The 26,369-nt window shown below is 28.8% G+C and overlaps 1 protein-coding gene across 2 annotated transcripts in view; it reads left to right on the top strand.

Moving 5' to 3' along the window:
- Positions 1–5,942: 5,942 nt before the first annotated feature.
- if (integrin subunit alpha inflated) overlaps positions 5,943–26,369 on the top strand; it is a 75,701-nt gene continuing 55,274 nt past the window's right edge. For both annotated transcript variants that reach the window (XM_089227618.1, XM_089227617.1), the window contains exons 1-2: positions 5,943–6,363; positions 15,022–15,248. In XM_089227618.1, coding sequence (XP_089083744.1) covers positions 15,079–15,248 — 170 coding nt within the window. In that variant the 5' untranslated portion in view covers positions 5,943–6,363; positions 15,022–15,078. The remainder of the gene's footprint in view (positions 6,364–15,021; positions 15,249–26,369) is intronic.

Here is a 26,369-nt window from a genome sequence, read left to right as displayed (position 1 = left end):
AAATTACAGCAGTGTTTACTAATCAAATATTTATTATATTGTATGGGTTATCATTAATTTATTAGCTATTGCATGGGTTTTAACTTATTTTGAGAAAATATGTGTATGTGCCTGTTTTTAAAGTTACTATTGGCTCTATCTTAGGGCAATACCATCCCCTAGGCCTTACCTAGCCCCCTCCCCCCCCAAAAAAAAAAATTAGTTCTATTGTCTTTAGCCTATGATACATGAACACAGCAGTAGGCGTCCATATTGCCATACACTTTATTCATAATTCGAAATATTCAACAACGAACTAATATATCACGTAATAATAATGTTATAATATGTATATAATATCATTTTTAATATCGGTACACATTCGTAGTTTTCTATAGTGTTTCCACACACTCACGACCATTAAATGGTTAATTTTGTGCGTAGGTAATATCTTTTGACTCGTGGCGTGAAACATATTGTTATATTATTATTATTATTAAACACGTTTTTGTGTTATTAAAAAGAAAAGCGCACCGTAATGGCGTAATAAAGCGACTCGACGGGACTGTCGGCTGCAGTGAGTAAATACACCAATTATTAAACAAACACAATATATTTTTATTTTATAGTCATACGGTATAGGTACACAATATATACATACAATCACTTGTACAATATACGTGTATCATACTCACGATAATTATAAATATAATATATATTTATACACACCGGTATATTTTTACGTAGACTTAATGCCCCTGGTGAACTTTCTCCCAGACTTATACATTGTATACTCACATATGTATTATATACCTGAAGGCTGTTATAGTGTAATCTGTATGATAATATACGCATTATACACGTTAAAAACAAACGGTTTGTTTACAATTCATTATGATAAATAATATGAATATATGTATATATTGTGTTTGAAGAAAAACGTTTTGTTGTAGACAGGTACCAATTAATTTTAATAATTATATTAATGAATCAGAATAATAATTGGATCGGTACCTATAGTATAACATTGAAAAACAAATATATACAATATACCTAATATCGTCTAACAAATGCACACAAAATATTAAATGTTTATATTAACCATAGTGTCCATGTATAGGTACTGTTAATACTGAATAATAAACAGCTGTTGTTATATATTTTATTATGCGACTATATTGTGAGCTAGGATATCTAAATCCATAACGTCAATAATTATTATGATTTATAATGTTAAATAATAAAATAAACGATGAGAAAAAATCAATAACCAATAATAACCATTTTTTTTTTTTACTAAATTATAAAATATATTATTTTTATTTTTACATAATATTATAACGTACATTACCCCAGCCCCCCCCCCCCCAATTTGATTTTTCAATTTTTTTTGCGCCAGTAATTAGTGCTCAATTCCTGCCAATTCCTGCCACAAACCCCGGAATTCCTAGTCTAACGGTTTTTCCGGAAAGTCGATTTTTCCCCGGGTGGGGCTGGAGAAACGTTACCCCAGCCCCACCCACCTTCTAAATTTAACTTTTTGCAATTTTCTTTGCGCCAGTAATTAGTGCTCAATTCCTGCCAATTCCTGCCGCAAACCCCGGAATTCCTGCTCTAACGGTTTTCCCGGAAAGTTGAATTTTCGATATTGTAAATCAGTTAAAATTTTATAATTTATAATTTAAAATTATTTAAAATGAATTAAATTAAATTTTTTTATATAATATGCCAAATACTAATAAAATACTAATATTATAAATAAATAACAGTAAAAATTAAATTTGAAATACTTATTATAATTAAATATTTGTCACCTAATTTCTAATTATGATTGGTTTTTGCACGATTTTGCAAATTTCATCATTTTAGAAGCAAGTTTTTAGGTTACAGCTGAACAAAAATCTGGTCTTTACTCAATTTAAATGAAAAATTTTCGCGAAAATAACACAATATTCAATGTTAGAAAGTTACGTTTTTAAAAACTACTAATTTATTTTTCACATGCAGCATGAATTTTGTCAAATTATTCGACTTTATAGAATTACAAATATTATATAAGTCTTATCAGAACAATTATTTTTTTAGTTTTTTTTACCAAAACTTTAAATTAAATTAAAATATGAAATAATTGTAGTCTTTGTCTATGCTATTGTCAGTCTAATAAATAAAACAGAGTTATAATAGTTTCATTATTTTAGGAGATATCCCAATTGGTAAATCCTCACGGGGACATCCTGCAGTGTGTAATAAAATAATTTATTATTCAGTCTTATTAAATAAGTATTTTTAAATGTGCCGATCTATGGTTGTTGTAAATGACTATGAAAAATGCCCAAGTTGCCTCCCCCCCCCCCCCCCCCCCCAATGATGCCACTGTTATCGGTGTCTATTATTTGATAGGTAGTAAATATATAGGTTAATTAGTTATTTTATAACAACATTTTGTGGCTATTTGTAATTTGTATTTAATACATTTATTCTATTTAATATGTATAATATTTAGCTTGTCCTACATTTTTTAATATAAAAAGCGGGTAAGTGGATGTCGCTCTGCTGTACATTAGGTAGTGGGGTGCATAGAAAATAGATCAAAACGAAAATACATTTTTTAAAAAGCGGTAAAGTGGGTATCGCTCTGCTGTACATTAGGTGGTGGGGTGGACCTCTGTCTAGGGTAAGTTAGATTTGAATGCAATGATAGGTATCATTGTATACGAAAAACGATTCTGAACGGAGATGATTTGTCAGTCTAGGATATATTATATTTAAATATTGTCATATATTCTATTTTGAAACAAATATTTTATTTTTCAATTAGGACGCATTTTGCATAAGGCATGGTTAATCAATTTTTCAAAAAATTTTTGAATAGTAATTTTTAAAATATAAATAAAGGAATATATTATATGCAATTAAAAAAAATAAATATTTTTGGCGGATAACTAGAGCCACCTCCACGTGGTGTCATCTGGGTTACCTACGCTAAATGGTTCTAATTTTTTTGTAAAATGTTTTAGGGCAATTTACGTAAGTGTAGAACGGTAGCAAAATGTTTTAGGGGAATATACTATTTTATTTTTTAGGGGAGTTTACATTTACTCATTTCTACACATGCCAGGTGTTTTGCCTTTCCATTTGAGAGCGTTACAAAATTTACAATTTTAGTTCATAGCGCCAATGTAATTTTTATAATCAATTGTGGGATCATATGCAAGACCAGTTAGTTTAATAATTTTCCATTTGTGCAATGGATTTTCAGACTGAAAAATGGTTTCTTGTCTTTTTTTTGCTTCCTTAACTTAATCGCTTCGAGATTTATCTGTACATCTAGTATGGCAACGCTTCTTACTTTTATTAATTAAATTGTCTATGATACTAACATTATTACAAACATTATTACAAATAGAAAAATCGCTCTCTGAAGTAAAAATTACATTTTTTGTAAAATTAGGAATATTAGAAATAGATAAATAAACATCAAAATGCCCACTATTAATATTTCTGGTTAGACGCAATAATTTTACTGGGAATGTATCTACACCAAATTTGGCATAAAGATTATTATTATAATAAATTTCAAATAATATGGGAAAATATTGCCAGCTGTAAACAATTCGCAGTAACCACCGTAGACAGTAGGATATTCCATATCACGAACATAATCCTCAGCAGTGGAAAAGTTGTCACCATATGAATTGTAAGACGTCTTAACAAAGGTATTCCAATTATCAGAGACATACGCAACAATTGTATTTCGGATCTCCTGGTATGTTTCTTGCGTTTTATATAAATGAAAGGAAATTTAACGGAAAAGGCAGGCACCATCATCGATAATTGGTACACCTATTTGAGATGTAAACAAATTTTTTTTGGTTTGTATCACATTATAGTATTATTATTTTATTTTGTATTAGTATAGTATCTTTCAGTACAACCATTGTGATCTGAACAATGTAAGAATATTTATAAATACATCATAATCATAAATAACTACATACTTTTAAGTTTTAATAAAATTGTGTTGATTCGTGATAATATCTGCGTATTAGGCGTAAAACTTTTAAAGTAAAATTTTCAAAAATTGATTGGAAGCTAAATTACATTGTAATTCCGTAATTTAATTTTTTTTTTGCTTAGTAATAACTGGTAAGTTATAACTAACACCAAGTAATATTTTGTTGATTATGTAGGTACAGCTAGCATAGAGAAATCGGTTGTTGACATAGAATTTTCATATAGCAATAATCCCTAGAAATAATAACATTTATAGTTAAATAAGTACTTAAATATGGTTTATCAGATTAAAATAAAAAATGTTTATAAAGAAAAAGTTATATAAATGTATTTATTAGGGGAGGGTTTGTAGCTTAGTTTTTCAATCCATATATTAATATATGGATCCATATTCTAATAATATTATTCTATACAAACATCAAAGTGAGAAACAGCTATTCATTATTAATAATAAATATTAAATTAAAGGCAAAGTGTATGTTTAGGGGTTATAAACTAAAAATATACTACACCGATTTTGAAAAAAAGCAAAATAGAAACAATAGTTATATAGGTAAGTTGTGTAGGTTATAATAGATGGCCGGATGATTATACTTGAACCTTCCACGTTGATTGATAGGCAACATAACATTCATTTAAACAGAACATAATATTGCAAGCAGCCTATATTTGTATGCATACGGCGGAAATGATACATGTTAAAATATATATAAATAAAATATGTAAAGAATTGTGATAATACGAATAAGCGTTATTTAAGTTTGTTATTGGACTTGTGTGTTTATGGAAATAAAGAAAATTGTTTCATTAATATTTTATAATTCAAAATGCTAATTATGGTATAATTAATTGATAAATTTCAATCTACAAGTATACATACTTAATTTCACTATGAATTACTTTTTTTTTTATTTCAAAATGTATTACCTATTATTATTCGTAATATTATGTATTGCATAATATGGATAAGTTGTTTTCACACAGTAAAATCTAACAATTTTTTCAAACAGTAAAATATTATTACAATACGCTGGATTTTGCGTCCATTTAAATCAATTTAATTTGATACAAAAATTTTAAAGACTATATTTTTCATGTTCCTATGTAGTGTGTTATATTGTAAATTATAATGCATGCTATATAAGAACATAAGCGCCAGCAGAAACGAAAATTAGATAAATCTACCGATAAATTATTGCAGAGAATTATTAAGTTTATTGTATAGTATTTAAGTCTATTTTGCTCACCGTTACCAACATGATATTATAAAATTATAATACCTTAATATCTTGATACTATATAACCAATATTTTATATACCTATATTTTCCACATTATTGATACACTTATCCAGTGGCGTACAGTTAACAAAATAAAATTAACTGCTTAAAAATATGAAAAGTACGAGGCAGTGATGGTGTATAATATTATTATAACCGGAACAGAAAAAAATATCTCAAAAACTATTCTAAACCCAGGAATCCAAAAATTTTGTAGATCGATCGCTTTACCCCACGAACAGAAAAAAAAATAAACTATAGTTATTGTGATATCTGTAGTTTAGTTTTATAATATTATGTATGTATATTTTATGTTCATACGACAAACGTCAAAATCGTCGAACTTGGCATTCAAACAGTCTTATAAACTGCACTAAATACAAACGAAATACTGCAATATTCTAAATGTCAAATTTCGATTTTTAAAATGTTTAATATTTTTACTCTGAGAATTTAAGTATTCCGGAATAGTTGCAAAACAAATTATTTATGATTTTTATACCTACCGTAGCACGACAGTCGGTAAACTAATTATAATATTGTGTTCGAAACGACAAAAATCAAAATCAAACGAATTACGAGATTCGTCAGTTGGTGGGGGAGGGGGGATTGTATGATATTATTTTGGATGTGCGCTCTGTCGGTACGCGCCGTCGTCGCCACCGTCTTCAGTCTTTGGTGTGCCGGCGTGCGTAGAGTAGGAGAACACGCGCGTATCACACGTCCCGTGTCCCCGGTACCACGGCGAACAGCCCGCCAGTTTTTACTCGTGTGTTGCATCGCGCGCCAAAATTAAATATATTATTAAAAGTATAATCGAGCGTTTAATTATAAACGGTAACCGCGTGCGCCGTGTGGTCGTCGTCGTCATAATTATAATTTTTTTTTTTATTGATATCATAAATAATATTGTTAAAACGCATTTTTTCTGGAGGTGTCTCTCGCATTTCGAACCCAGTAAAATTTTTTTATTCGTTTTTCACCCTCGTTGGACGGCAGTGCGCTTGCCTTTATTTATAAACGCGTGAAAAGTGTAAGACTGAATCTCGTCTAGTCCACGACATTCGTTCTCCTCCGACTCCATTTACACAGTAAGTCAACATAATAATACATAGATAGGCGCATTCGGATATGATTGATTCACAGAATTATCCTATTTGATGTACGATGATTTTCATCGAAACCACACACATAAACCTATATTCGTGAAATTATATAAAAAAATAGATATTAAATATTAATGTTGCCATGTGCGTATTGTATGTTCAATAAGCACTATAAATTTATATTATGATAAATACATAATTATTTTAAAATGTTTACTCTTTATCTACTTTCATTATTTTTTAACAAACTTCTATTTTATGTATGATATATACGTAGATAAAAAAAAAGAGTTAAGTTTAAAATATATGTAAGTAATTTGCATATATCGAAATGTAAAAATATAAACCCAATATTTTTTGTTCTTGAAATATTTTTCATTAATAATCATAACAATATAAATTCTTAAAACAACTTATTTGTTAATTTAAATCTGTACATAGCTAAATGTTTACACAGTCTAAGGCAAGTGCACCCACTTGCACCCCCCTCACGGCGCCCATGTCAGTCTTCGTTGTGGTACACCTATATGGCTATAATGCTATATATATCAAGCAAACATAAATAATGTGTACTTGTATGGTAAAAAAAATAAATAATTATGAAGATACAAAACTTAATTTCCACATATTTATATGATTCGATTTAAAATTTAAAAAGTAAAATTATAAAGTATTTATTACAAATACTTACTTTGTATCAACGTCCGTACGTTATTTGACACATTCGTTTTTGTATTTTTTGAGAAATTTATTAATTTTGAGTTTGTTGCATGGTTATATTATTATCATACCATTCATACCCAAATATACACCAAAATATATAATATAATATCTTAATTTTCGTTTTTCGGTATTAAAAATTGCCGTGGGCGGTTTCTTTTAATTTATATGGGTTATTCGTCATCCGTCAAACGAAATCTTGGATACTACGTACCTGCACTACAACAACCTTGCACCTAATCGTGCTCCGCCACGGGATGAAGTCATTTCCTCGGAGTCGATTATTGTATATATAGGTATGCCGCAACAGCCACTTTAATCACACAGACAATTACAACAGGACGTTTTTGGTTGATATTCTAATCTTTGGTCGAAAATTACATTTAGAGATATATATTGTATTCTATATTGGTGTACTTACATTTTCGGTACCAACAACCAAATATATAAATATATTATATTAGATAACTGGTAACCACTATAATATAGTGTATACATATTTTACATACCTACATAAGCATTATATAGGTACGTGCTTCAATTTAACAATCTAATAATAAGTACCTAATCCATTTTTATCACATCATCATTTTGGATATGAACCGTGTGCAAAATTTGCAAATAACGAATTAAAATACCATTCCACGCCTTGATAGTGCTCATAAAAGCATATTAGTCATATTAAAATATACATCGCATAATAGTCCCCGGGTGCCGTGGTTGGCGATCATAATCGATTTGAATATAATAATATAGATACTAGGTACGTTATTGCCATTATATTATAATGGTAGTATAATGCTAGTCATTACTCATAAGTCAAACGAAGACTACGTGAACGGAAGCGCGTAAATTTGTAATGCTGACCGGCTTATTTCCGGAAGTTATCCAACACGCATTTCCTATTTTCTCGTGTAGCTGTTTTATTTTTTGCACAGTCTTCGTGGTATTTAGCCATTTTTTACAATTTTGTATCTCTTGACCATAACTGAAATGGTTCAAACTTTGTAAATCATCATGTACCTAATTAAAATCTGTTTTTGGTAATTTTTCAATTTTTTTTGTTTTTGACAGTACACCTTTGTAAATTATCATTCAATTTTATTTTTTAGTATGAAATTTCGAACAAACTATGACAAGTACTACATTTTTTGTACGGAACAGTTGATCGTATATACTATAATCTAATTTTGGCTTGGTCAATAATTTAAGATAATGTTTTTACTTACAATTATTATGATATGCTAATTATTTATTTATTAAAATGATAAATCTACGAATTTAAAACTTTTAAAAAGCGTTGTATTTCATCTATATCATCTGTATAATGTTAAACATTTAAATAGTTAATAACTTAAATTCATTTTTGATACAGATTATTTATAAATCATATTTTCTGAATGATGACTGTAATATTTAAATTCCATTTTTAATGTTTTTCTGTCTGTCGCTTTGTCAACTGTGCTATAAAATTGATGCGTGAATAGATCATTGGTATAAATAGGTTAGGTTAGTGCGTACTTCTACGTTACTGTGACTAATTCTATATCGTAAAGTAACCATTAGGTACTGATTTGTTGTTATAAATTACTGTATATTATTTTCGATAAATATTAATAAGCGTAAACAAATAATATTATTATATTATTAATTAGAATTAATAACTTAAATGAGAAGATTAAAAATTAAATTTACGTACACATAGGTACTAGTTTTTTTTTTTTAAATAAGAAAACATTTAGATAAAAGTATAAAAATAATAATCAAATTATGTTAAAATAAATTATTTATAACTTCATGGAAGGGCATTAAAACTTATAAGTAACATATAAAATTAGGTAATTTAATCTTTAGCTCAAAGATAATAATTTAACTATGCCAATTCTAATATTCACTGTACCTATATATAATAATGTGAATATATGAGACAAAAAAAACTATAGTACACATTATTTACATTATTTTAGGAATTGTCAGTAAAATGCAAATAAATATTTGGTATAGACATAGGACATATTATCTTATTATATCACATAATTAAATAGATCTGATGTAAAATTTTTAATTTATCAATAGCTGAATGCACTCAATATCAGCCCAGCATTCGTTTTATAAAATTTAATAAACTACTATAGGTACAAAAACATGTAGGTACTTCTTGAAGTTATGAATAATTTTTAAAAATTAAATATATTTTAATGGGTATTCGGACATACTTATTATTTATATTACTCATATAATAAATTAGACTCCAAATATAGCTAACTACCTTCTTATTATAAATTGCATTTATTTTATCAATCATGTAGTTTGTAGTATAAAAGTCCTTTATACAGTATTATTTTGAAATTAATAATTATTATAATAAATACATCACAAAATACTTGTTGAGCGTAGGTACTAACTACCTATAAATAATAAGAAATTCGTATTACGTGTAATAATGTTCATAATATAATTATCTGGCTACTCAAATTTTGTTATTTCAAAATAACTTTGTTCTACTCCACTTAGTTAAAATGTCCTAAACATTCTTGAACTAATAACAAACCAAACGATGATTTACGTTTAAAAAACTTGTAAATATTACACAGCTGTACTCTAGTATAGGTAGGTACTAAATTGTATAATATAAATGCAGTGTCGCATGTATATATAATATATATATATATACATATATATAATAAATATCGAGTGTGGAGAAATACCCGACCTCGCGCTTAGTGTCTACGCCGCATGTGCACCGCGTAGTCTACCGATTGGGGTAATATTGTGTTGGTCACGATTAGGTCAAATGTTAAGTATGGAGCTTCTTATCGAGTACATCATCCGCTTATGGTCGGTCGGATGGAAAAAGGTAACTCAAAAATTTCAAATTGATTTATTGTCACTTGTATGACCGTACCAACGGCTGGTACGCTCTAGTAATTTAATCCATGGTTGAGAAAATAGTTTTGGGGATGAGCTAATAGAATATTGCCACCGAAAATACAAAATGCCTCGTTTGGTCAATTATTTCTGAAGTATATATACAATATTCATGCTTTCTGATTTACTGATATACCGAGGTACATGGTCAATACTAGATTTTTATAACATGACTAAATGCATTCTTATTATTTCTATATAGTTTAAAATATAAGAATACATGTTATATTGTTATAATACTATATATTACGGTTATGTGATGACTGATAAAACGAAGATGCGTTAAATAACTCCCACGTTTTTGGTTTAACATTTTTTATTGGACGGTTTATGACTTTATTCGATAGATAATGTATTATTTCAATCGAAAAATAACGTTATGTAGTGTTACCTACACTTGTATTTTAGCTAACTAAAATGTTTAAAAAAAATCATGTTCCTTTACTAATTAGAGTTTAAACTTTCAGTTTTAGGTTTTAGGTGGTATAATAGTGTAACACATCTCTAGTATTTTTTAATGTATATATTTTTTTGGTATATAGTTTATAATACTTAAAATTTTCACTTATCGCTTTATATTTTACAATAAAAAAATAAAATGCTGTTCTATTCGATTATATAATTTTCTGAACGATTATATTTTTATATAATAATAATAATTCAACAACGATCGAGTTTTGGCGCCTAAAAGAATTTGATGTCTACAAAAAAAATGAACGCATTGCACCCAACTGGGTGCACACATGTTAACAGCTGTAGCATCACACCTGTCTCGTTTTTGAATTTAATTTTAATAATAGATTATCCATTCAAATATTCAATAATAGTGATAATGATTATGTGTGACTGGCATATTAACAATATTATTATTGATTTTATAACGATATTTTCCTTATATGATATTTCTATATTTATAAGATGCTTTTACAATTATAACTGTCAATGTTTCATAAAATCAAGTGAACCATATGCCTAAATGTATCAATCCTCAATCGTTAACATGGATCATAACGTTAAGATTTATAGTATTTTGCACAGGATTCTAGTGGTTGTATTCCAAGACTTCGTCCGTGGACAAGTTGAGTCATGTTTTAAATTTAGATTTTTGCGAAATGGACGTATGCCAAACGGAGTAGTGCTTGGCCAAAATGACCAAACCACACAAATAATCATGAATGAAATATAAGCCTATCCGGTAAGAGTCATATATTATATATCTTGAAATGTCAATTGAACAAGAAGCCCTATGTAGACATGTAGTTGATAACAAATGTTTAAGAGTCGTTGTGCTGGATAAGTGTCATGTTCTCAGAAAAACAAATGGCCTTGAGAGCTTGAGAAAAAGTGTTCATACGGAATATAAAGTATTAATCGAATAAATTATAAATAACATAATTATTAAATTACAAATGTAATAGGTATCTATAATAAATAATTTAAGAATATATAGTATAAGTTGTTATTCCTATACAGTGCAGACACATAATACTATGAACATTTGAACTTTTTACGAAAAGATAATAGATTTTAATGCAAAAATAAGCACTATAGAAAATAGAACTAAACATTTATATCAAATGAACATATCTCATACATGGCGTTAAACATATTTTTTTAATTGGATGTGTGGGAAGTACACCTACAGTAGATTATGTTCAATGTAGAGTCATTATAACAAAAATAAGACATAGCCTGATACAAAGAAAAAAAGTCCACTTTAGAATTTAAATGTTCAAGATTTAGGTGTATTGATTTGTACTGCACATTATAATAGGTATTCTTGTCTAATATACTAAGTTGAGTGCATCTATGTCGGTTATTTTAAGTAAGTGAATCACAGGTGGTCGGTGGGCACTCGTACTCTATGTCTATTGTCTATATAGATTTTTTACAATAGTAATTGCCCTTGGATATTTACTTGTATAAGAAATATTATTTTAATCGTTATAATAATACATCGTTATTGTTAGTAAATCAAAGTAAAGTGGCCAATCGATGTGTTGATTGCTATTGCAGTTTCATTTTTAAACACGGCAGAAGCAAAAAAGACGAAACTATATAGAAAGTGATCTAATTTAGCGAAATGGTGATGTGGTAATAAATACTGCGTAAGGCATACATTTGATTTTTTATAAAATGCTCGTTGCAAGACTATACATATAAGATTGTAAATAATTTACCTTATAACAATAGTCATCAGTACTTATATCTACAAATAATGTGTCTGTGTATATATTATTATAAACATAGCTCAATAGCAGCTAGTGCATATAAATAAAATGTGTGATAATCTAACGACGCGCGCGATATTGCAATAAGTAATAAAATAATGCGTTATCCGTTGCAAATCTCAATCCGGATAGTCGTCTATCGATTCGCGTGAACTTATAATATGCAAACGCGAAACCGGAGTGCCCGTTTGTTTTTTTTTTTCAGAGTATAAATAATATAAAATAATAATAATAATATATCGTATATTATTATATTGTATATAGTCTGAGTTCAGGGCACTCGCCACTCGCGCTGCGGCTTGTCACGCATCGTCGTCGTCGTATTACCCGTTATGCGCGTGTATATACCTAGGTATCCGACGTCACAGATCACAACCGTGCCTACCTATATACCGGCTATACCATATTTCATTATTATTATTTTTATTATTTATCATTATTGTTGTTATTATTATGCACGGCTCGGTCGACGTTCACGTAGCAGTCCGCCAGTCCCTGCAGTCGTTTGCCGGTGTCCGTGGTGTACGGGTGGGGGCAGAGGAGTAAAAGTGAAGAGTGTAGCCGCAGCAGCAGCCACAACACATGGAGAGATAGCTCGATAACGATCGCTGTACATGGCCCGTGGGAATGAAACGCTCACTTCTCCAGTAAATATGGAAATATTGTGCACCGCTGCCTTACACACGTTTTTGCGAAATGCCTAACGGATATAATTTTTCTCGATCGACTGCCGGCGATCTCTGTCACGTAAAACGTGTTTTACAAACCACATATTATTATAATATATAATATTAATATAATATAATATCCTCATCTTCTTTTGCGCGGCCACGGCTGTCCCGCACGCGCGCCCGCTGAAGCACCCGCCCGCTCAGTGGTTTTGTTTTTGTAATGAGCTCTGTTCGTATAATAAAAGTATCAAAATATTATCATAAGGATAAGTATGTTTATACAATGCATTGTACATATATACCTTCACATTATATTATCGTTGGTTAACGCGTATGTGTTATTTGATATGCATTATAATATTTTGCGTTATACTTTAAGATATATGTATATATGGACATGTGGTATGACTACAGTGGTGGATTAAAGATTCATTCGGAGGGAGGGAGATATAAAATTGTTTATATAAAATTTTATATAATGTATATACAATATAATATTATTGAAGGTTTTAATTTTTTTTTTTTTATAAAACAAAATTAAATTTCTTTGATAAGCTTGGTTTTTGTATATTTTGATTTACCCCATCAAAGGAATATTACCCTCTTAAACTCCATATTACATATTACCTACCCTTGAATCTGTAACTGTTTGACGTAATCGTCAATGTGTGTTGATCTATACATGGATATTATATTTATATAATTTATAAAGATATAATTTTTGTCTGAACTGTCATAACAAGTCATTCCTACATTATACGAGTAAAATAAATGATAGCTGGTTTATTATTATTTACGATGAGGTTTGAATTGTGTGGTTTTTGACCACTAGACTCAACTACGGTTTATATGTTATTATTATACATATTTAATTGACTGATGGATGAATGTTTGAAGTAGATATACAAAAATTCGACGTATAGGTGCCGACGATGATTCGTTATACAATGGTGTGTTGCTGGTTAAACGCTCAACCATATGCACTAAATCCTAATATTAAATTTTACGTAGGTATGTTTGGACACATCACACACTGTTAAACCACGCGACCGTGGTTATGTTAGGGTCAAACGTTCAGTCAAGTAAAACGGGCGAAAGAAATATTTATTATTTTTATTTCGAAATTTAATTTAAATAGTTATGAAATTAAGTACGACTAATTTTGTCTCGAACAATCGTATGTACATCTACCTATTATTCCATCGATTTAATACAGTAAAGTTATTAATGCAATTGATTCGTTTATGTTTTTAATCTGTACACATTCTTGATTTTCAAGTGTCAAGGTTATCGTATTACTATCCGTTACAGTATCCTCGTATAAATAGTAAATGCATCGAATGCATATTTATTACTCGATTGGAAATTTATACATTTCCTGTCGTTTTCATTATACTGTCACACTTAACTATTGCATTTTATATAATATAATGTGTAAGACACTGTAATCATAACTATTATAATCATACCTACAGGGCACATTCAATAATTTTTCTGTTCTATTTTTAATCAGAAAGCAACATTTTTTTCTGTGTCAGTAAATTAAAATTATCTACAATAAAAAGGTTATTACAAGTAATGCGCAAATAATATCAATATATTTTGTGGTTTGATTTTCATAATAAACATATTATTTTCTGAATTTTTGATTAATAATACTCCATATATGTATATGGTTAGGTTATCTTTAAAGATTTGTAGGTACAATTTGCTATTGCAGCGAATATTAATAATAATATGGTTTAGGAAGTATATATTCAATACAAGATTTAAATTTGTTCGATTAATATTTGAAAGTTTGTGACCTGTGCGTTTTGATGTGTTTGGTGATAAATGCGAACACTCACAAACCAGACTAAAATCGTGAGTGTCGTGTAAATTTTATATATGCGTGTCGTCTGCGCGCGTTGTATTTGCTCATCATTAAATAACTACCATTTCAGAATTTCACACCTTATACAGAGATAGAAATCTTACCATTATGTATGGATTTACAACAATACTGCGTAATAATAATATATATGTATATATTATATTTAACGTGTATTTTTTAATCTTAATTTATCGTTTTTTTTTTTCAAAATTGTTTTCAGTGTTCAAATGACAGGCACGTGTATATTATGACCACGAGAAGAGCATAGCAAATCAAGATGACTCAACCGTCATCACGTCCCTTATCCACTCTACTGTTGACTGCATTGTGCTGCAGCACAGTGTTTGGCTTCAATGTGGACGTAAAAAATTGCATCAGACATCGGGGGCCCGAAGGGTCCATGTTCGGGTTCAGTGTAGCCCAACACAAAGAACGCGGTCGGTCATGGTAAGTTATTATTTTTAAATTTAATTCTATATTTTCTATAATTTTGTGAAGATATGACACCGTTAATTGTACTCGATATAGTTATAAAATTTCAATGTCCTAATCTAATTTATACGACCTTTTCGGAGTACATTATTCGACGTGACTAAATCATTTTTATCTTTTCTCGAGTTTAATAATATACAACTGTTTTTATTCTCTGATTGTATTGACATTTAATACAACATACACTCATACAATAGGACGTACATTTAGTATATAGGTAGGTATTGCACTTTCTATAGGGCATAAGGTGACATTTTGATCGCGGTTTACTAATCCGAGACCTTTAATAGTTTCAACAACGTAAAAATAATAAATTCAATAAGATATATTTTAATTTTTAAACTATTAACATTGTGCAGGATGAAATATACATTATTATAAGTTATTTTACAATCAAATTATGTTTAAAGTTATAAATATATAGCGACTTACAACGATAACACGTTATAATTTATAAGGCTTCATAGTACCTACCAATAATACGCGTTCCTGTGATGCACTGATTGAATAAATAAAATAAAAGTATATTATATTATATTATTACTGTGGTCTGAGGTCCGTTGAGTATAATATAAGTATATATTATATGCAATAACATTATATAATATATTAAAAGTATTAATTATTACTCAAGGAAAATAAATTTAACGGAATACGTAGAGATTTTATTTATATGTGATAATAGATATTACTAAATGGAATTTTCACAATATATGTATATATAGGTATATATATATATATATATATATTTATATGTTCACAATATTATATTTATAATATATTACGCATAATTCGTTTAGAAGAAATTTTCACACTTCTCCAGGGGTTAAAGTGGGGGGGGGACGCAGGAGGACTCAGTCCCCTTACCTCTGACGGTGGTTAAAAAGCGTCCCCTTTAACAAATTAGGATTTTATACATTAGACATTATACATAAAATTATATATGGAACGCTTAAAACTTTTTGAAAACATTAGTCCCCTTTGGAATTTTTTCCCACTTTAACCTCTGCACTTCTCATATTATTATACAGTAAGTATAAAGTTGTGGATTTACGAAAGGTGCCAATTTGCAAGTATACATTTTGATGAAGACTATTCGACTGAGTGCGGGCATCAGAAGGTTCTCCAAAAACTTGTTTTACATAAATATTAACCAAAAAACCTGTCTATATTTCTTTGTAAAATATTTTCAATTAATACAATCTAATTTAATTGATTTAAATATGCCTCCAGGACTCATAATATATGAGTAACATAACTCCGTCCCCTCTTTAAAATATATAATTGGTTGTGATTAATTTAGAACTGAGACAGTTCCGTTGTTTTTAGTTAGATTTCGTTTTACCCTCAGATAGGTACAACAATCGTTTAACATTTATTCCAAACTATATATACGTACTACGTACATTAGTAATTCCAACTAAGTGGCAAGCTCCATTAGTTCAGAAAACCGTTGTCATTTCAATTGACATTTGACACTATCGTATTATACATAATATATATATTGACACATTATGAATGACTTGCAATTATATAGATGCTTTTATTTTACTATTATATTATATTGTTCATTATTATGATACCCACGACACACGTATGGAGTTTATGTAACATATAATGGCGGTTTTTATTCATTTTTTTTTTTATATAATATCATTGTTCAATTGTAAAGAAGCCGTTTTCCACTGTACCACTTAAATAATATTATGGATACGACTAGAAACATCTCGCCGACGTCTTTTGTTTCCGTTCTAACGTCACCAAATGAATATTTATTATAATTGAACACACTGGACTCATGTCAATGGGCCATATAATATAATGTATTTTATCATTTAAGCATATTTAAATAAAGAGGGAGTATAATATGATATACGTGTTGATTTCATATACACATTCTTATTTACAAATGAATATTGTTTTTCATTAAATAAATACATTAATACCTTATAGGTTCTTATACGGCCATATGATATAGGCCTATACCAATAATAATTATTGATAGACTTAGCTGAATAACCCGGCTTCGCCCTTGTACCGTTGTGTTACCTATTATTACTTTTATTTTATCAGTTTTATATTCATTACAGGCTGCTTTTAGATATATGTTGATTCTAGATTGTCCATGTATTGTATAGAAGTTTCTGTAGCCTCTTTTAAAACTAATTAAGTTTTACAATGTCATTGTAATATTATTATATACATTATGGTGTTATATAAGCCAAAAAAAATAATTATATAACCATATTTTATTCATCTTATTAATATCTTTTTATAAATAGTATTTTTGGTGCTGCCTTTTTGGGCTAAAATAACCAAACTACTGGCAGAACTAACTCTAGAACGTGCGACATAGAACTGTTCATGTGAAAAACATTCTTCTCTCAAGACAATCCCTGCCATGTTCAATGATTGTCCTCGAGACTTATTAATAGTCATAGGAAATCAAACTCTGAGTGGGAATCGTATTCTTTTAAACTCAAAGGGATAATCATTTGGAATCAACGTTTCAGCTAAAAAATTTTCGGAATTAAAACTATATCTCCTCTTGCACACCCAGTGATAATTATAACTTCTACTACATTTTTATGCAGAGCTTTAACTTGTAATCTAGTTCCATTACACAATTTAGGTGGGTTAAGATATCTTAGTAACGTTATAGGTGCTCCAATTTTATGGATAAGTTTATGTGATGGAAGACCAGAAAGATTCAGAGTATTAAGAAATTCTAAAGGGTAATGGACAGCATCATCCGAATGAATCACTGAATCAAAATATTTATACTCAATAGCTTTTCATTAGATGCCTTTATTAGAATTTCATTGATTTCGGCCGCTTTATCGTTCTTTGGAGTTAAGATGGGTCGCTCGCACAACCATTCGATGGGTTTCATCTTAATATTTATTATATCTGGGTAAATTCTGGAAGTTAGTTCTGATGAAGAGCTAACAACTAAACTCAAATTTGAGGGAATAGTGATCTCACCTTAGTGAGATAGTGTGGGACATAATTATGCCATTTATGTTCAATAATTCGACAACCATATTAATTATTTTTTACTAATTTGTAAGAATGTAAAAAATTTTATTTTTATACATTTAAAGAACCGTACATAAACTGGGATGCGTATACGAAGATGCATTAATATTCGAAAATAATAAGTAAAACCTCTTGTTATTTTAATACATTTCAATATTTAGAAAAAACCGTATAGTTACCGTACATAAGCTTTGTAAATGTGCATATACGAAGACGCATTATTTAATAATAATAATAATAATAATATTAATTAACTGTAATAATAAAGTGATAAATGTGTCAACACATAAATCAGGCAACCATTATAGCAACCATTTATATATAAAAATTATAAACAAACTTTCCATCGTAAATCTCAAAATCCCCGTTTGAGCAACCCTTTAAAAGGCGAATTTTGAAAAATCCTTTCTTAGTGCACCTCTACATTTCTTAAGGAACCTGTGTACAAAATTCAAGTCTATAGACCCAGTGGTTTGGTCTGGGCGTTTATGAATCACCCAGGACAAGTCTCTTTATATATTATTGTAGATATTTATTAAAGTGATGCTGAATTGTATGAAAATTAAGCATCTATTTTAAAATCGATTGGTTCAAAATATTTCCAGATGTAATAAGTAATGATAATTATGAAATTTTAAGAGGACGTGATACTTGCATGTGTTTTCTCAGTCTGCGAAATGGGACATTTCGCCGTGGCCGTTTTGTCGTGGCCATTTCGCCGGGAGGACATTTCGCGGTGAGGCGTTTCGCCGTAAGGACATTTCGCCGTGCTCTAAAAATTGTGTATAAACACAAAATTAACTTTAAATTCACCCTATATATATAGTGTTATAATATGTTATATTATTGGATTTTTCTTATTTATCTTATCTTATCTTAAAATGTCTACACATCGCCCATGGCCTTCGATGACGACGATCACGATTACAATTGTTATAATAAACTTTTAATCAGTTCTCATCTGGCGACACAACTCACAGTAAATTAATAAGCATAATATAATGGAATCCCAAGTGAAATCTACTCGTGGTCGTGAAATATTTGTATATGATGGTTTTATGTATGTTTATGATAATGTTAATTTTAATAATACAATACGGTTTTGGCGTTGCCGTAATAGAAATTTTTGCAAAGCGCGAATTTATACAGGAATAAATGACTACACAGTCATAAAAACTATTAATGTACATTGTCATGACTCGGAAGCGTCAAAAATCGAATTTTTTTTTAATTTTGAATATGACGAAATATATATTATAAATGTATTATTATTTTTTAGCAATTTATTATTATTATGACGAAAATATTTAAACACCACGTCGAAATGGCCCCGGCGAATTGTCCTAGATCCCTCAGTCTGTACTCTTAGTAGGAATACCAAAAGTTAACACAATTAAAATTCTCCTTTTTTCATGTTGAAAATGTGGTTTCTTATAGTTATTATTATTTATTATTTCTTATAGTTATAACTGTAGTAGACTTTTCGTTGCTTTCCCACGCGAAACAGTTATTGGTTTATTGCTATGTTACGGATAAGTAAGACCAGGGGTGGATTGGCTATTTTAGCCCGGGGTACAAAATTAATTAGGCGCCCGTAAATTTTTTTCAAACCTACTAAAATTAGGAATGATAAAATGTTATATTATAAATATAATAATAACATCAGTATATTGTCAATTTGTATTATAATTTATTTTTCTATTCTACATTACAATAAGAGTTAAATTAAAAAGGGCCCGGCAGTGGTAATTGGGAGCCAGGATCATAAATACGAATGGGGGCCCGGGGTGCTACTTGGTGTATAACACCCTGGACCAGTCCGCCACTGTCTAACGGAGATATCACATTCGAGTATTATCACGTCCTTTTAATCCTCAAATAAAACAAAAATAAATATTTTTACAGCTCTTCATTTATTATATTTATAAGTAAAAGCAGTTTTATAGAGTAAGAAATAATTAAAAATCTTAAGTCAAAAAAATGTCTGATATAAAATTGAATACTTAAAAGTAGGTATTTGAAAACAAATATAAATGTATCCGGAAATGATTTTTTTAAGAGCATAGAAATGCTATATGATAATATCTTATCAAAATTATTTACGACTTTAATAATGAATAATAAAATATGCGTGTTGCTTAATTATTTCTGAAATAAAAATAAATGTAGGTATATATTTTTACAGGTAATTTAGTTTTTTCATCAATAAATATGTTTTATTATATTTACTATAACTTATAGCTATATCAATAGCTGCAGATAATGTAAAATATATTTAAATTCGTAGTTCCCGGAACGTTTTTATTTGGTCATAATAGGGGTCTTTCTACCTATTATAATTTATAGTTTTTAACTCCATACTATCTAACTTGCTTTACGTAAACTGCATGTAAATTACTATTTACTTATAAAAACCAAACCCTTAAGCCCATAATTACTTCCGTTTTAACATTATCTTCATTATTATTGTTTTTACTACTAACCAACAGTCTTATGGTATGTATAGTGTCAACTAAATATTATGTACCAACGAGGAACACTAAATATAACTCTTGAATTTAAATAATTTTTTTCAACTTTTATTTGTTTAAAATTTAAATATTTTTTTCTTAAATGTAAATAACGATGTTGTCAATATGGACGATGACTTCGAGAAACAAAATACACACTACTGCACTATGCTTAGATTTTTACGCAACTCGATGTTGTTTCTGACCTAAAAGAAAATATTATTAGTTATAGTAATAGATAGTTTATGTTTATTTTCAATGGAGTTTTCTAAACATAACACGTAGTGCTAAATTATATAGCAATATTTAGAACATTATTTATATAATATTGATTATTGAAGCACGATTCTGTAATAGAGCTAACAGATGTCAGATACTATTAAAATATTAAATATATCAATATAAATATTGATTTACTTCAATGTATTATCTGATAAACGTATAGATTTCAATATAGTCAATTCGTACTATATGTTAAATGAAATCTTATTCGATGAATTAATTTAATTTTTTTTTTATCATGAAACATTGTTTTTTTTTTTTTAATAAATATTAATTATATTCAATGATACTATTTATCAAACGAATGCAATAATTAAATATAATTATATACTATACAGTAAACATATAATATATATTATATGAAATAATACTGCAGTGTAATCGTATTTAACAATATTTTTTAACATTTAATTTGATGTACCTAAGACATTAATACATAGAAGCGCCATACACTTATAAAAGTTACAATTTTTAACTCATGCAAGTAATTAGTAAGTATAGTAACCACTAACCAAAACTTCTATAAACCAACAGGTACTTTAAAGGTGCAGGTTGCCAAGGTATACTGAGTCAAACGTTTAATTTTAGCATTACTGAATGTTTTTATCCTTGACATAGACTCGTCTGAATTAACGATATATTTAACTAAAAGTTATTTCATATTTTCTAAACTAATAGAAGTCAGATGTTTAGCCACCTTGTGAAACCACCCATTCTTTTATTTTGTTTATATATGACTCTTTGAATCATTAGCCAGTAAAATTCCACAGACAGCTGCTGGTCCATATTATATTATTCTCATCCATCACCGTCTCTGATTGAAATATATAAACTGAGAAATCCCATTAGCGTCTAGGGAGGGGTAGAAAATAGTAGCGATGCCGTTTCAATAGGTTCCTGATGAGGATGAGGTAGAAGTAGTTGGATCAATTATTTGTTAAGTGTGTATATATGTATATGGTGTACTATACTATATAGGTACGCATTACGAGCTTATTTTATTGTCATCAATATAACGTAAGTACCCAGCAGGAACAGACTTTATTATTATAATATTAAGTTTGATTTAAATAAATGAATGGACTAGAAAAAAAAAATTTTCAACTACACTCGTGCTCTACACAATAGGAACTATATTAACAACATATGGTGCTCGTAAACTAATGCAAATCAACAGTGTTTGTGTTTTACTATAAATAAATCTATATGCATTTTTTGCAGCACGCATTTGAAACAATAAACTGTCACTTGCAAATGGATATCTGTCGGAGGACTTCCAGTTTAGTTGGAGCGCGTGTATAAATTAAAATATAAAAATAAACATTGGGTATAGGTATAATATACATATTACATTTTATAATAGTATACACTGTTTAAAGACATATACAATATGTAGTTAGTATTGTTGGTAATGGTATAATATTTATTTAATTGATTACCTACTACATTGGTACTATAAACTGCATTTTACAGAGTAAATATTTATACTAAGTATTTAAATATTTCAGACATATTTTGTAGGAATAATTTCAAAAAAATTAAACTCTTAATAATGTAATACATTTCTAGAATTTTTAAGGTTTTCATGAAGTTAATATTGTGCTATAATAGATATAATTTAAAAATAAAATCCTATTGGATAATTTAGCAATTTCTATACCTTTTTATCACTACCCAGATAATTGGTTTTAGAGCATGGCTGAATAAACAACAAAATACCATATGTAACGTTCTATGTATTATGTTAGGATTATTTAAGGATACAGTTTACGATGACAAAAAACTGCATGGATAGACTAGAAAAACATTTCTACAGTTGTTATTATTGGAGTGAACAAAATAATTTTTGGCTAACATTCGTATATTTCCATTGGTTGTTATTTAGTATAGGTATATAATTATAAACATTAAAATTTTATATTGATTTCAATGCGTGTTTAAGTCAGCAACATAAATATTTCATGAACAACAAAATTCATAATAGATTAATAAACTATAAATTATTAACTATAAATATTTCTAATATTATCCCTATAACATTAAATACATTTTAAATTAAATATTTAAAGGTTTTCAACATCAACATGACTCTTTCGTTTTTTAGTGTATGAGGTAAAGATTATTTTTTATGACAATACTTTGTTTAAATGGTAATCTAATGCAAGAATTTTTACTTAAAACCATTTTACCATTTTAAACCTTAAGGAGAAAAAGGACGGATATTATTATTACCATGCACGTGTTGTTCACGTTGAGTTATTCAGCCAAAATTTAGGAGCGACCCTTTGTTAATAACGAGAAAAAAATGGGCCATAATATATTATATTATATTACAGAGTATGTTATAATTGAAAACATGTTTGAATATTTTATTGTATATAGTCGAGAGTAGGTAAAAGAATAAAATATTAATGATAAATATCATAAATATATATATATATATATTGAAAACGCAATAATATTGAGTATAGATATGTTGCGACATTTTACTTTCATTAGAAAAAGCCGTAAATATTATTCTATTGATGATTTCTAAATCATAATTTATTCTAAAATTGACTTCACTTATGGGTATTAGTGAATAACTCATTAATAGTCATGGCAGTATGTATACTTACAATATGTACAAACGAAACTTCAATAATTAATCGGCATCAAAGTTTTTATCACAATCGAATAATAATGCTATTGTACTCTATTTCTGTACATTGAAATCTCATTAGAACGGTTAGCGATGCGAAATTATATTATGGATATTATTATATACACCTACCAATATTATTTTACTCTACTGCCATCAGACCAGATGATCCTTCCGGCCGCGCTTGCATATATTATTAAAACGCACACAACCAACCCACGGGAAAACACCTACACGGGTTTGCGTACACACACAAAAAAACGGTTAAACCTTCTCTCAACAGAAGTTTCGAAGGAAAAATGACATCTTAGTGTATGTATACTATATATTATATTACCATCTGGCGCATATGGAACTATAAATATTCAGTATATATTGAGCATTTTCATCATAAAAATGCCCTGACAGCCTTGACATTTCGAGTTGACCCAAATATACGTTTTAAGCGAGCACAGCTTGAAATGTCATCAATTTCTTTAATAAAGACCAATTAGGGCCAGAGTAGTTGTTAGCTAATTACTAAATGGATTGAACATGATTTTAGAAATTTTTTAGTTAGCACACCCATTATGTAAACGTTTTCTGTTGAGATAAATTATATACAGAGAGAGAGAGAGAGATATTTAGTATATTATACTTTGAACATATACTTAATTCTAATATTAAAGGTATTGTGAATTATTCTGAAATTACAAATCTAAAATTTAGTGGTTTAAGACAATCTTAACTCTTAAAATAGAAATCCTTTTTTTAGTATTATACTGATCGTTATACTAATAACTAGATATAATAAATACTTAAATATACAACACTAATGCAGTTCATACAATACTAATGTAGTTCTGGACGTTTTGCGTTAAATGCACAATAATTGTGTTCAAAATATTGACGGTTAAATACGATAATACTAATGGTTATTAATAAACATCAATTAACTGCAGCCATAATCTTATTGGTGGAGCTGACAGCTGTATAGGTAAAATAAACTAGGAATAATAAAAAACGATGTAATAATGACTCTTGTGCACACTTATAATATAGAGCCGATAAACTACTAACAATTTATTTATAAGAATTAATATTTGATACTATATTCGAAATAACGTTATCCTTGATCTTACCACACTATATATTTCATTATATAGGTATACGTCATAATAAAAATATAGAATTATATTCAATGTTCATAATACCATATACTTAAGAATTTTACGAACGATTGTTAAATTGTTGATAATCTATTTTAATTAGTAGGTAGTTAGTACTGTACTTTGCATTTAACCATTTATATTTTACATGCATCTTACAATTCTTACATAATATTATATTGTACAATATTCAATTTCAATATACTGATATACGCACAATAAACCGATATATTATAATATATTATACATAATTATTGATCAATGACCATAAAATTCATCGGATTTCGCACCACAGTACAGACACACTGGGATAAATTTTATATTTCTTGAAAAAAAAAAAACGCATGAGTAATTAATAAACGACTTAAATATTATAACGTCATCCATTATTATGCAGACTAAAATCAAATTTTCATATTGTACGGATGTATGTTTTGCTAAAACAATAATACATAACTACGCTTTTACGTTATTTATTTATTTTTTTAAATACGAAAGTTGTCAAATGTTTTACTTTACACAGTTTTAGGCCTTCTGGCATATTGCAATATAGGTATTCGTGCAGTAAAATATATTTTATCGTTTCTAAAATACCCATGTGTGTCTCACAAAATCTGTTAGGGGATGAGCCTCGGCACTTGGCAGTATATAATAAATTATAATGCGTGTATAATACTAGACTCACTCACACATACACACACATACACACACAAACATATGCATAAGAAAATCGTCCATAGGGTCGACCGAACGGGGTTTACTCGGAACCTTTGGAAACACAACACACATATTATATATATATATATATATATATATTATATTATATTATTATAATGGTTTTATGTTGGTGACGGTCTGTGAACAATATATATATATATATACAAACCATATGGGCAAATATATATAATAATATGGGAGTGCCGTAAAATCATAGGCCCACGCAGACGGCCGTAAGCCGCTCTCCGTCCGAAACCCACACGTTTTGCACACGCGATATTATATACATACACGAGTATATTTCATACGAAACTCGAACACATTATTTTCATTGAAATAATTGTTAAGTTTACGTAATTTTAAGTATCTAAAAAACCTTCCAACTGCATCCTGTGAGGATGGATACCGTTGTCGTCGGGGCGTCAAATTGAAACCAATTTTTTTTTTTTGTCTTTTAACGCACACACACCAGTGTGTAAATCGAATATCGCGTGTGCAGTTGTAGATCGCAGACAAAGGTCGCACACAGCTGGGCGTCGTTAAAGCAGTGGCAGCGGAAATGGTTAGCTCAGTGGTCATATATATTTTGAGGAAAAAAATGAATACAAGACATTAGTAAAAATTATACAATGTTTTAATAGTCTGTAAAAACGATAAAATATGGCCTAACGACGTAATATATGTTTGTCGTCGGTGACGTATTTTATTCATTAGAAATAATATTATTACTGTAGGGATT

The sequence above is a fragment of the Diuraphis noxia genome, unplaced genomic scaffold, assembly GCF_037042655.1.
Source record: "Diuraphis noxia isolate RWA-SAM2 unplaced genomic scaffold, SU_Dnox_SAM2 contig0004, whole genome shotgun sequence".
In the NCBI taxonomy this organism is placed as follows: domain Eukaryota; kingdom Metazoa; phylum Arthropoda; class Insecta; order Hemiptera; family Aphididae; genus Diuraphis; species Diuraphis noxia.
The sequence above is the reverse complement of the archived record's forward strand: the minus strand, read 5'-3'. Positions and strand labels throughout refer to the sequence as shown.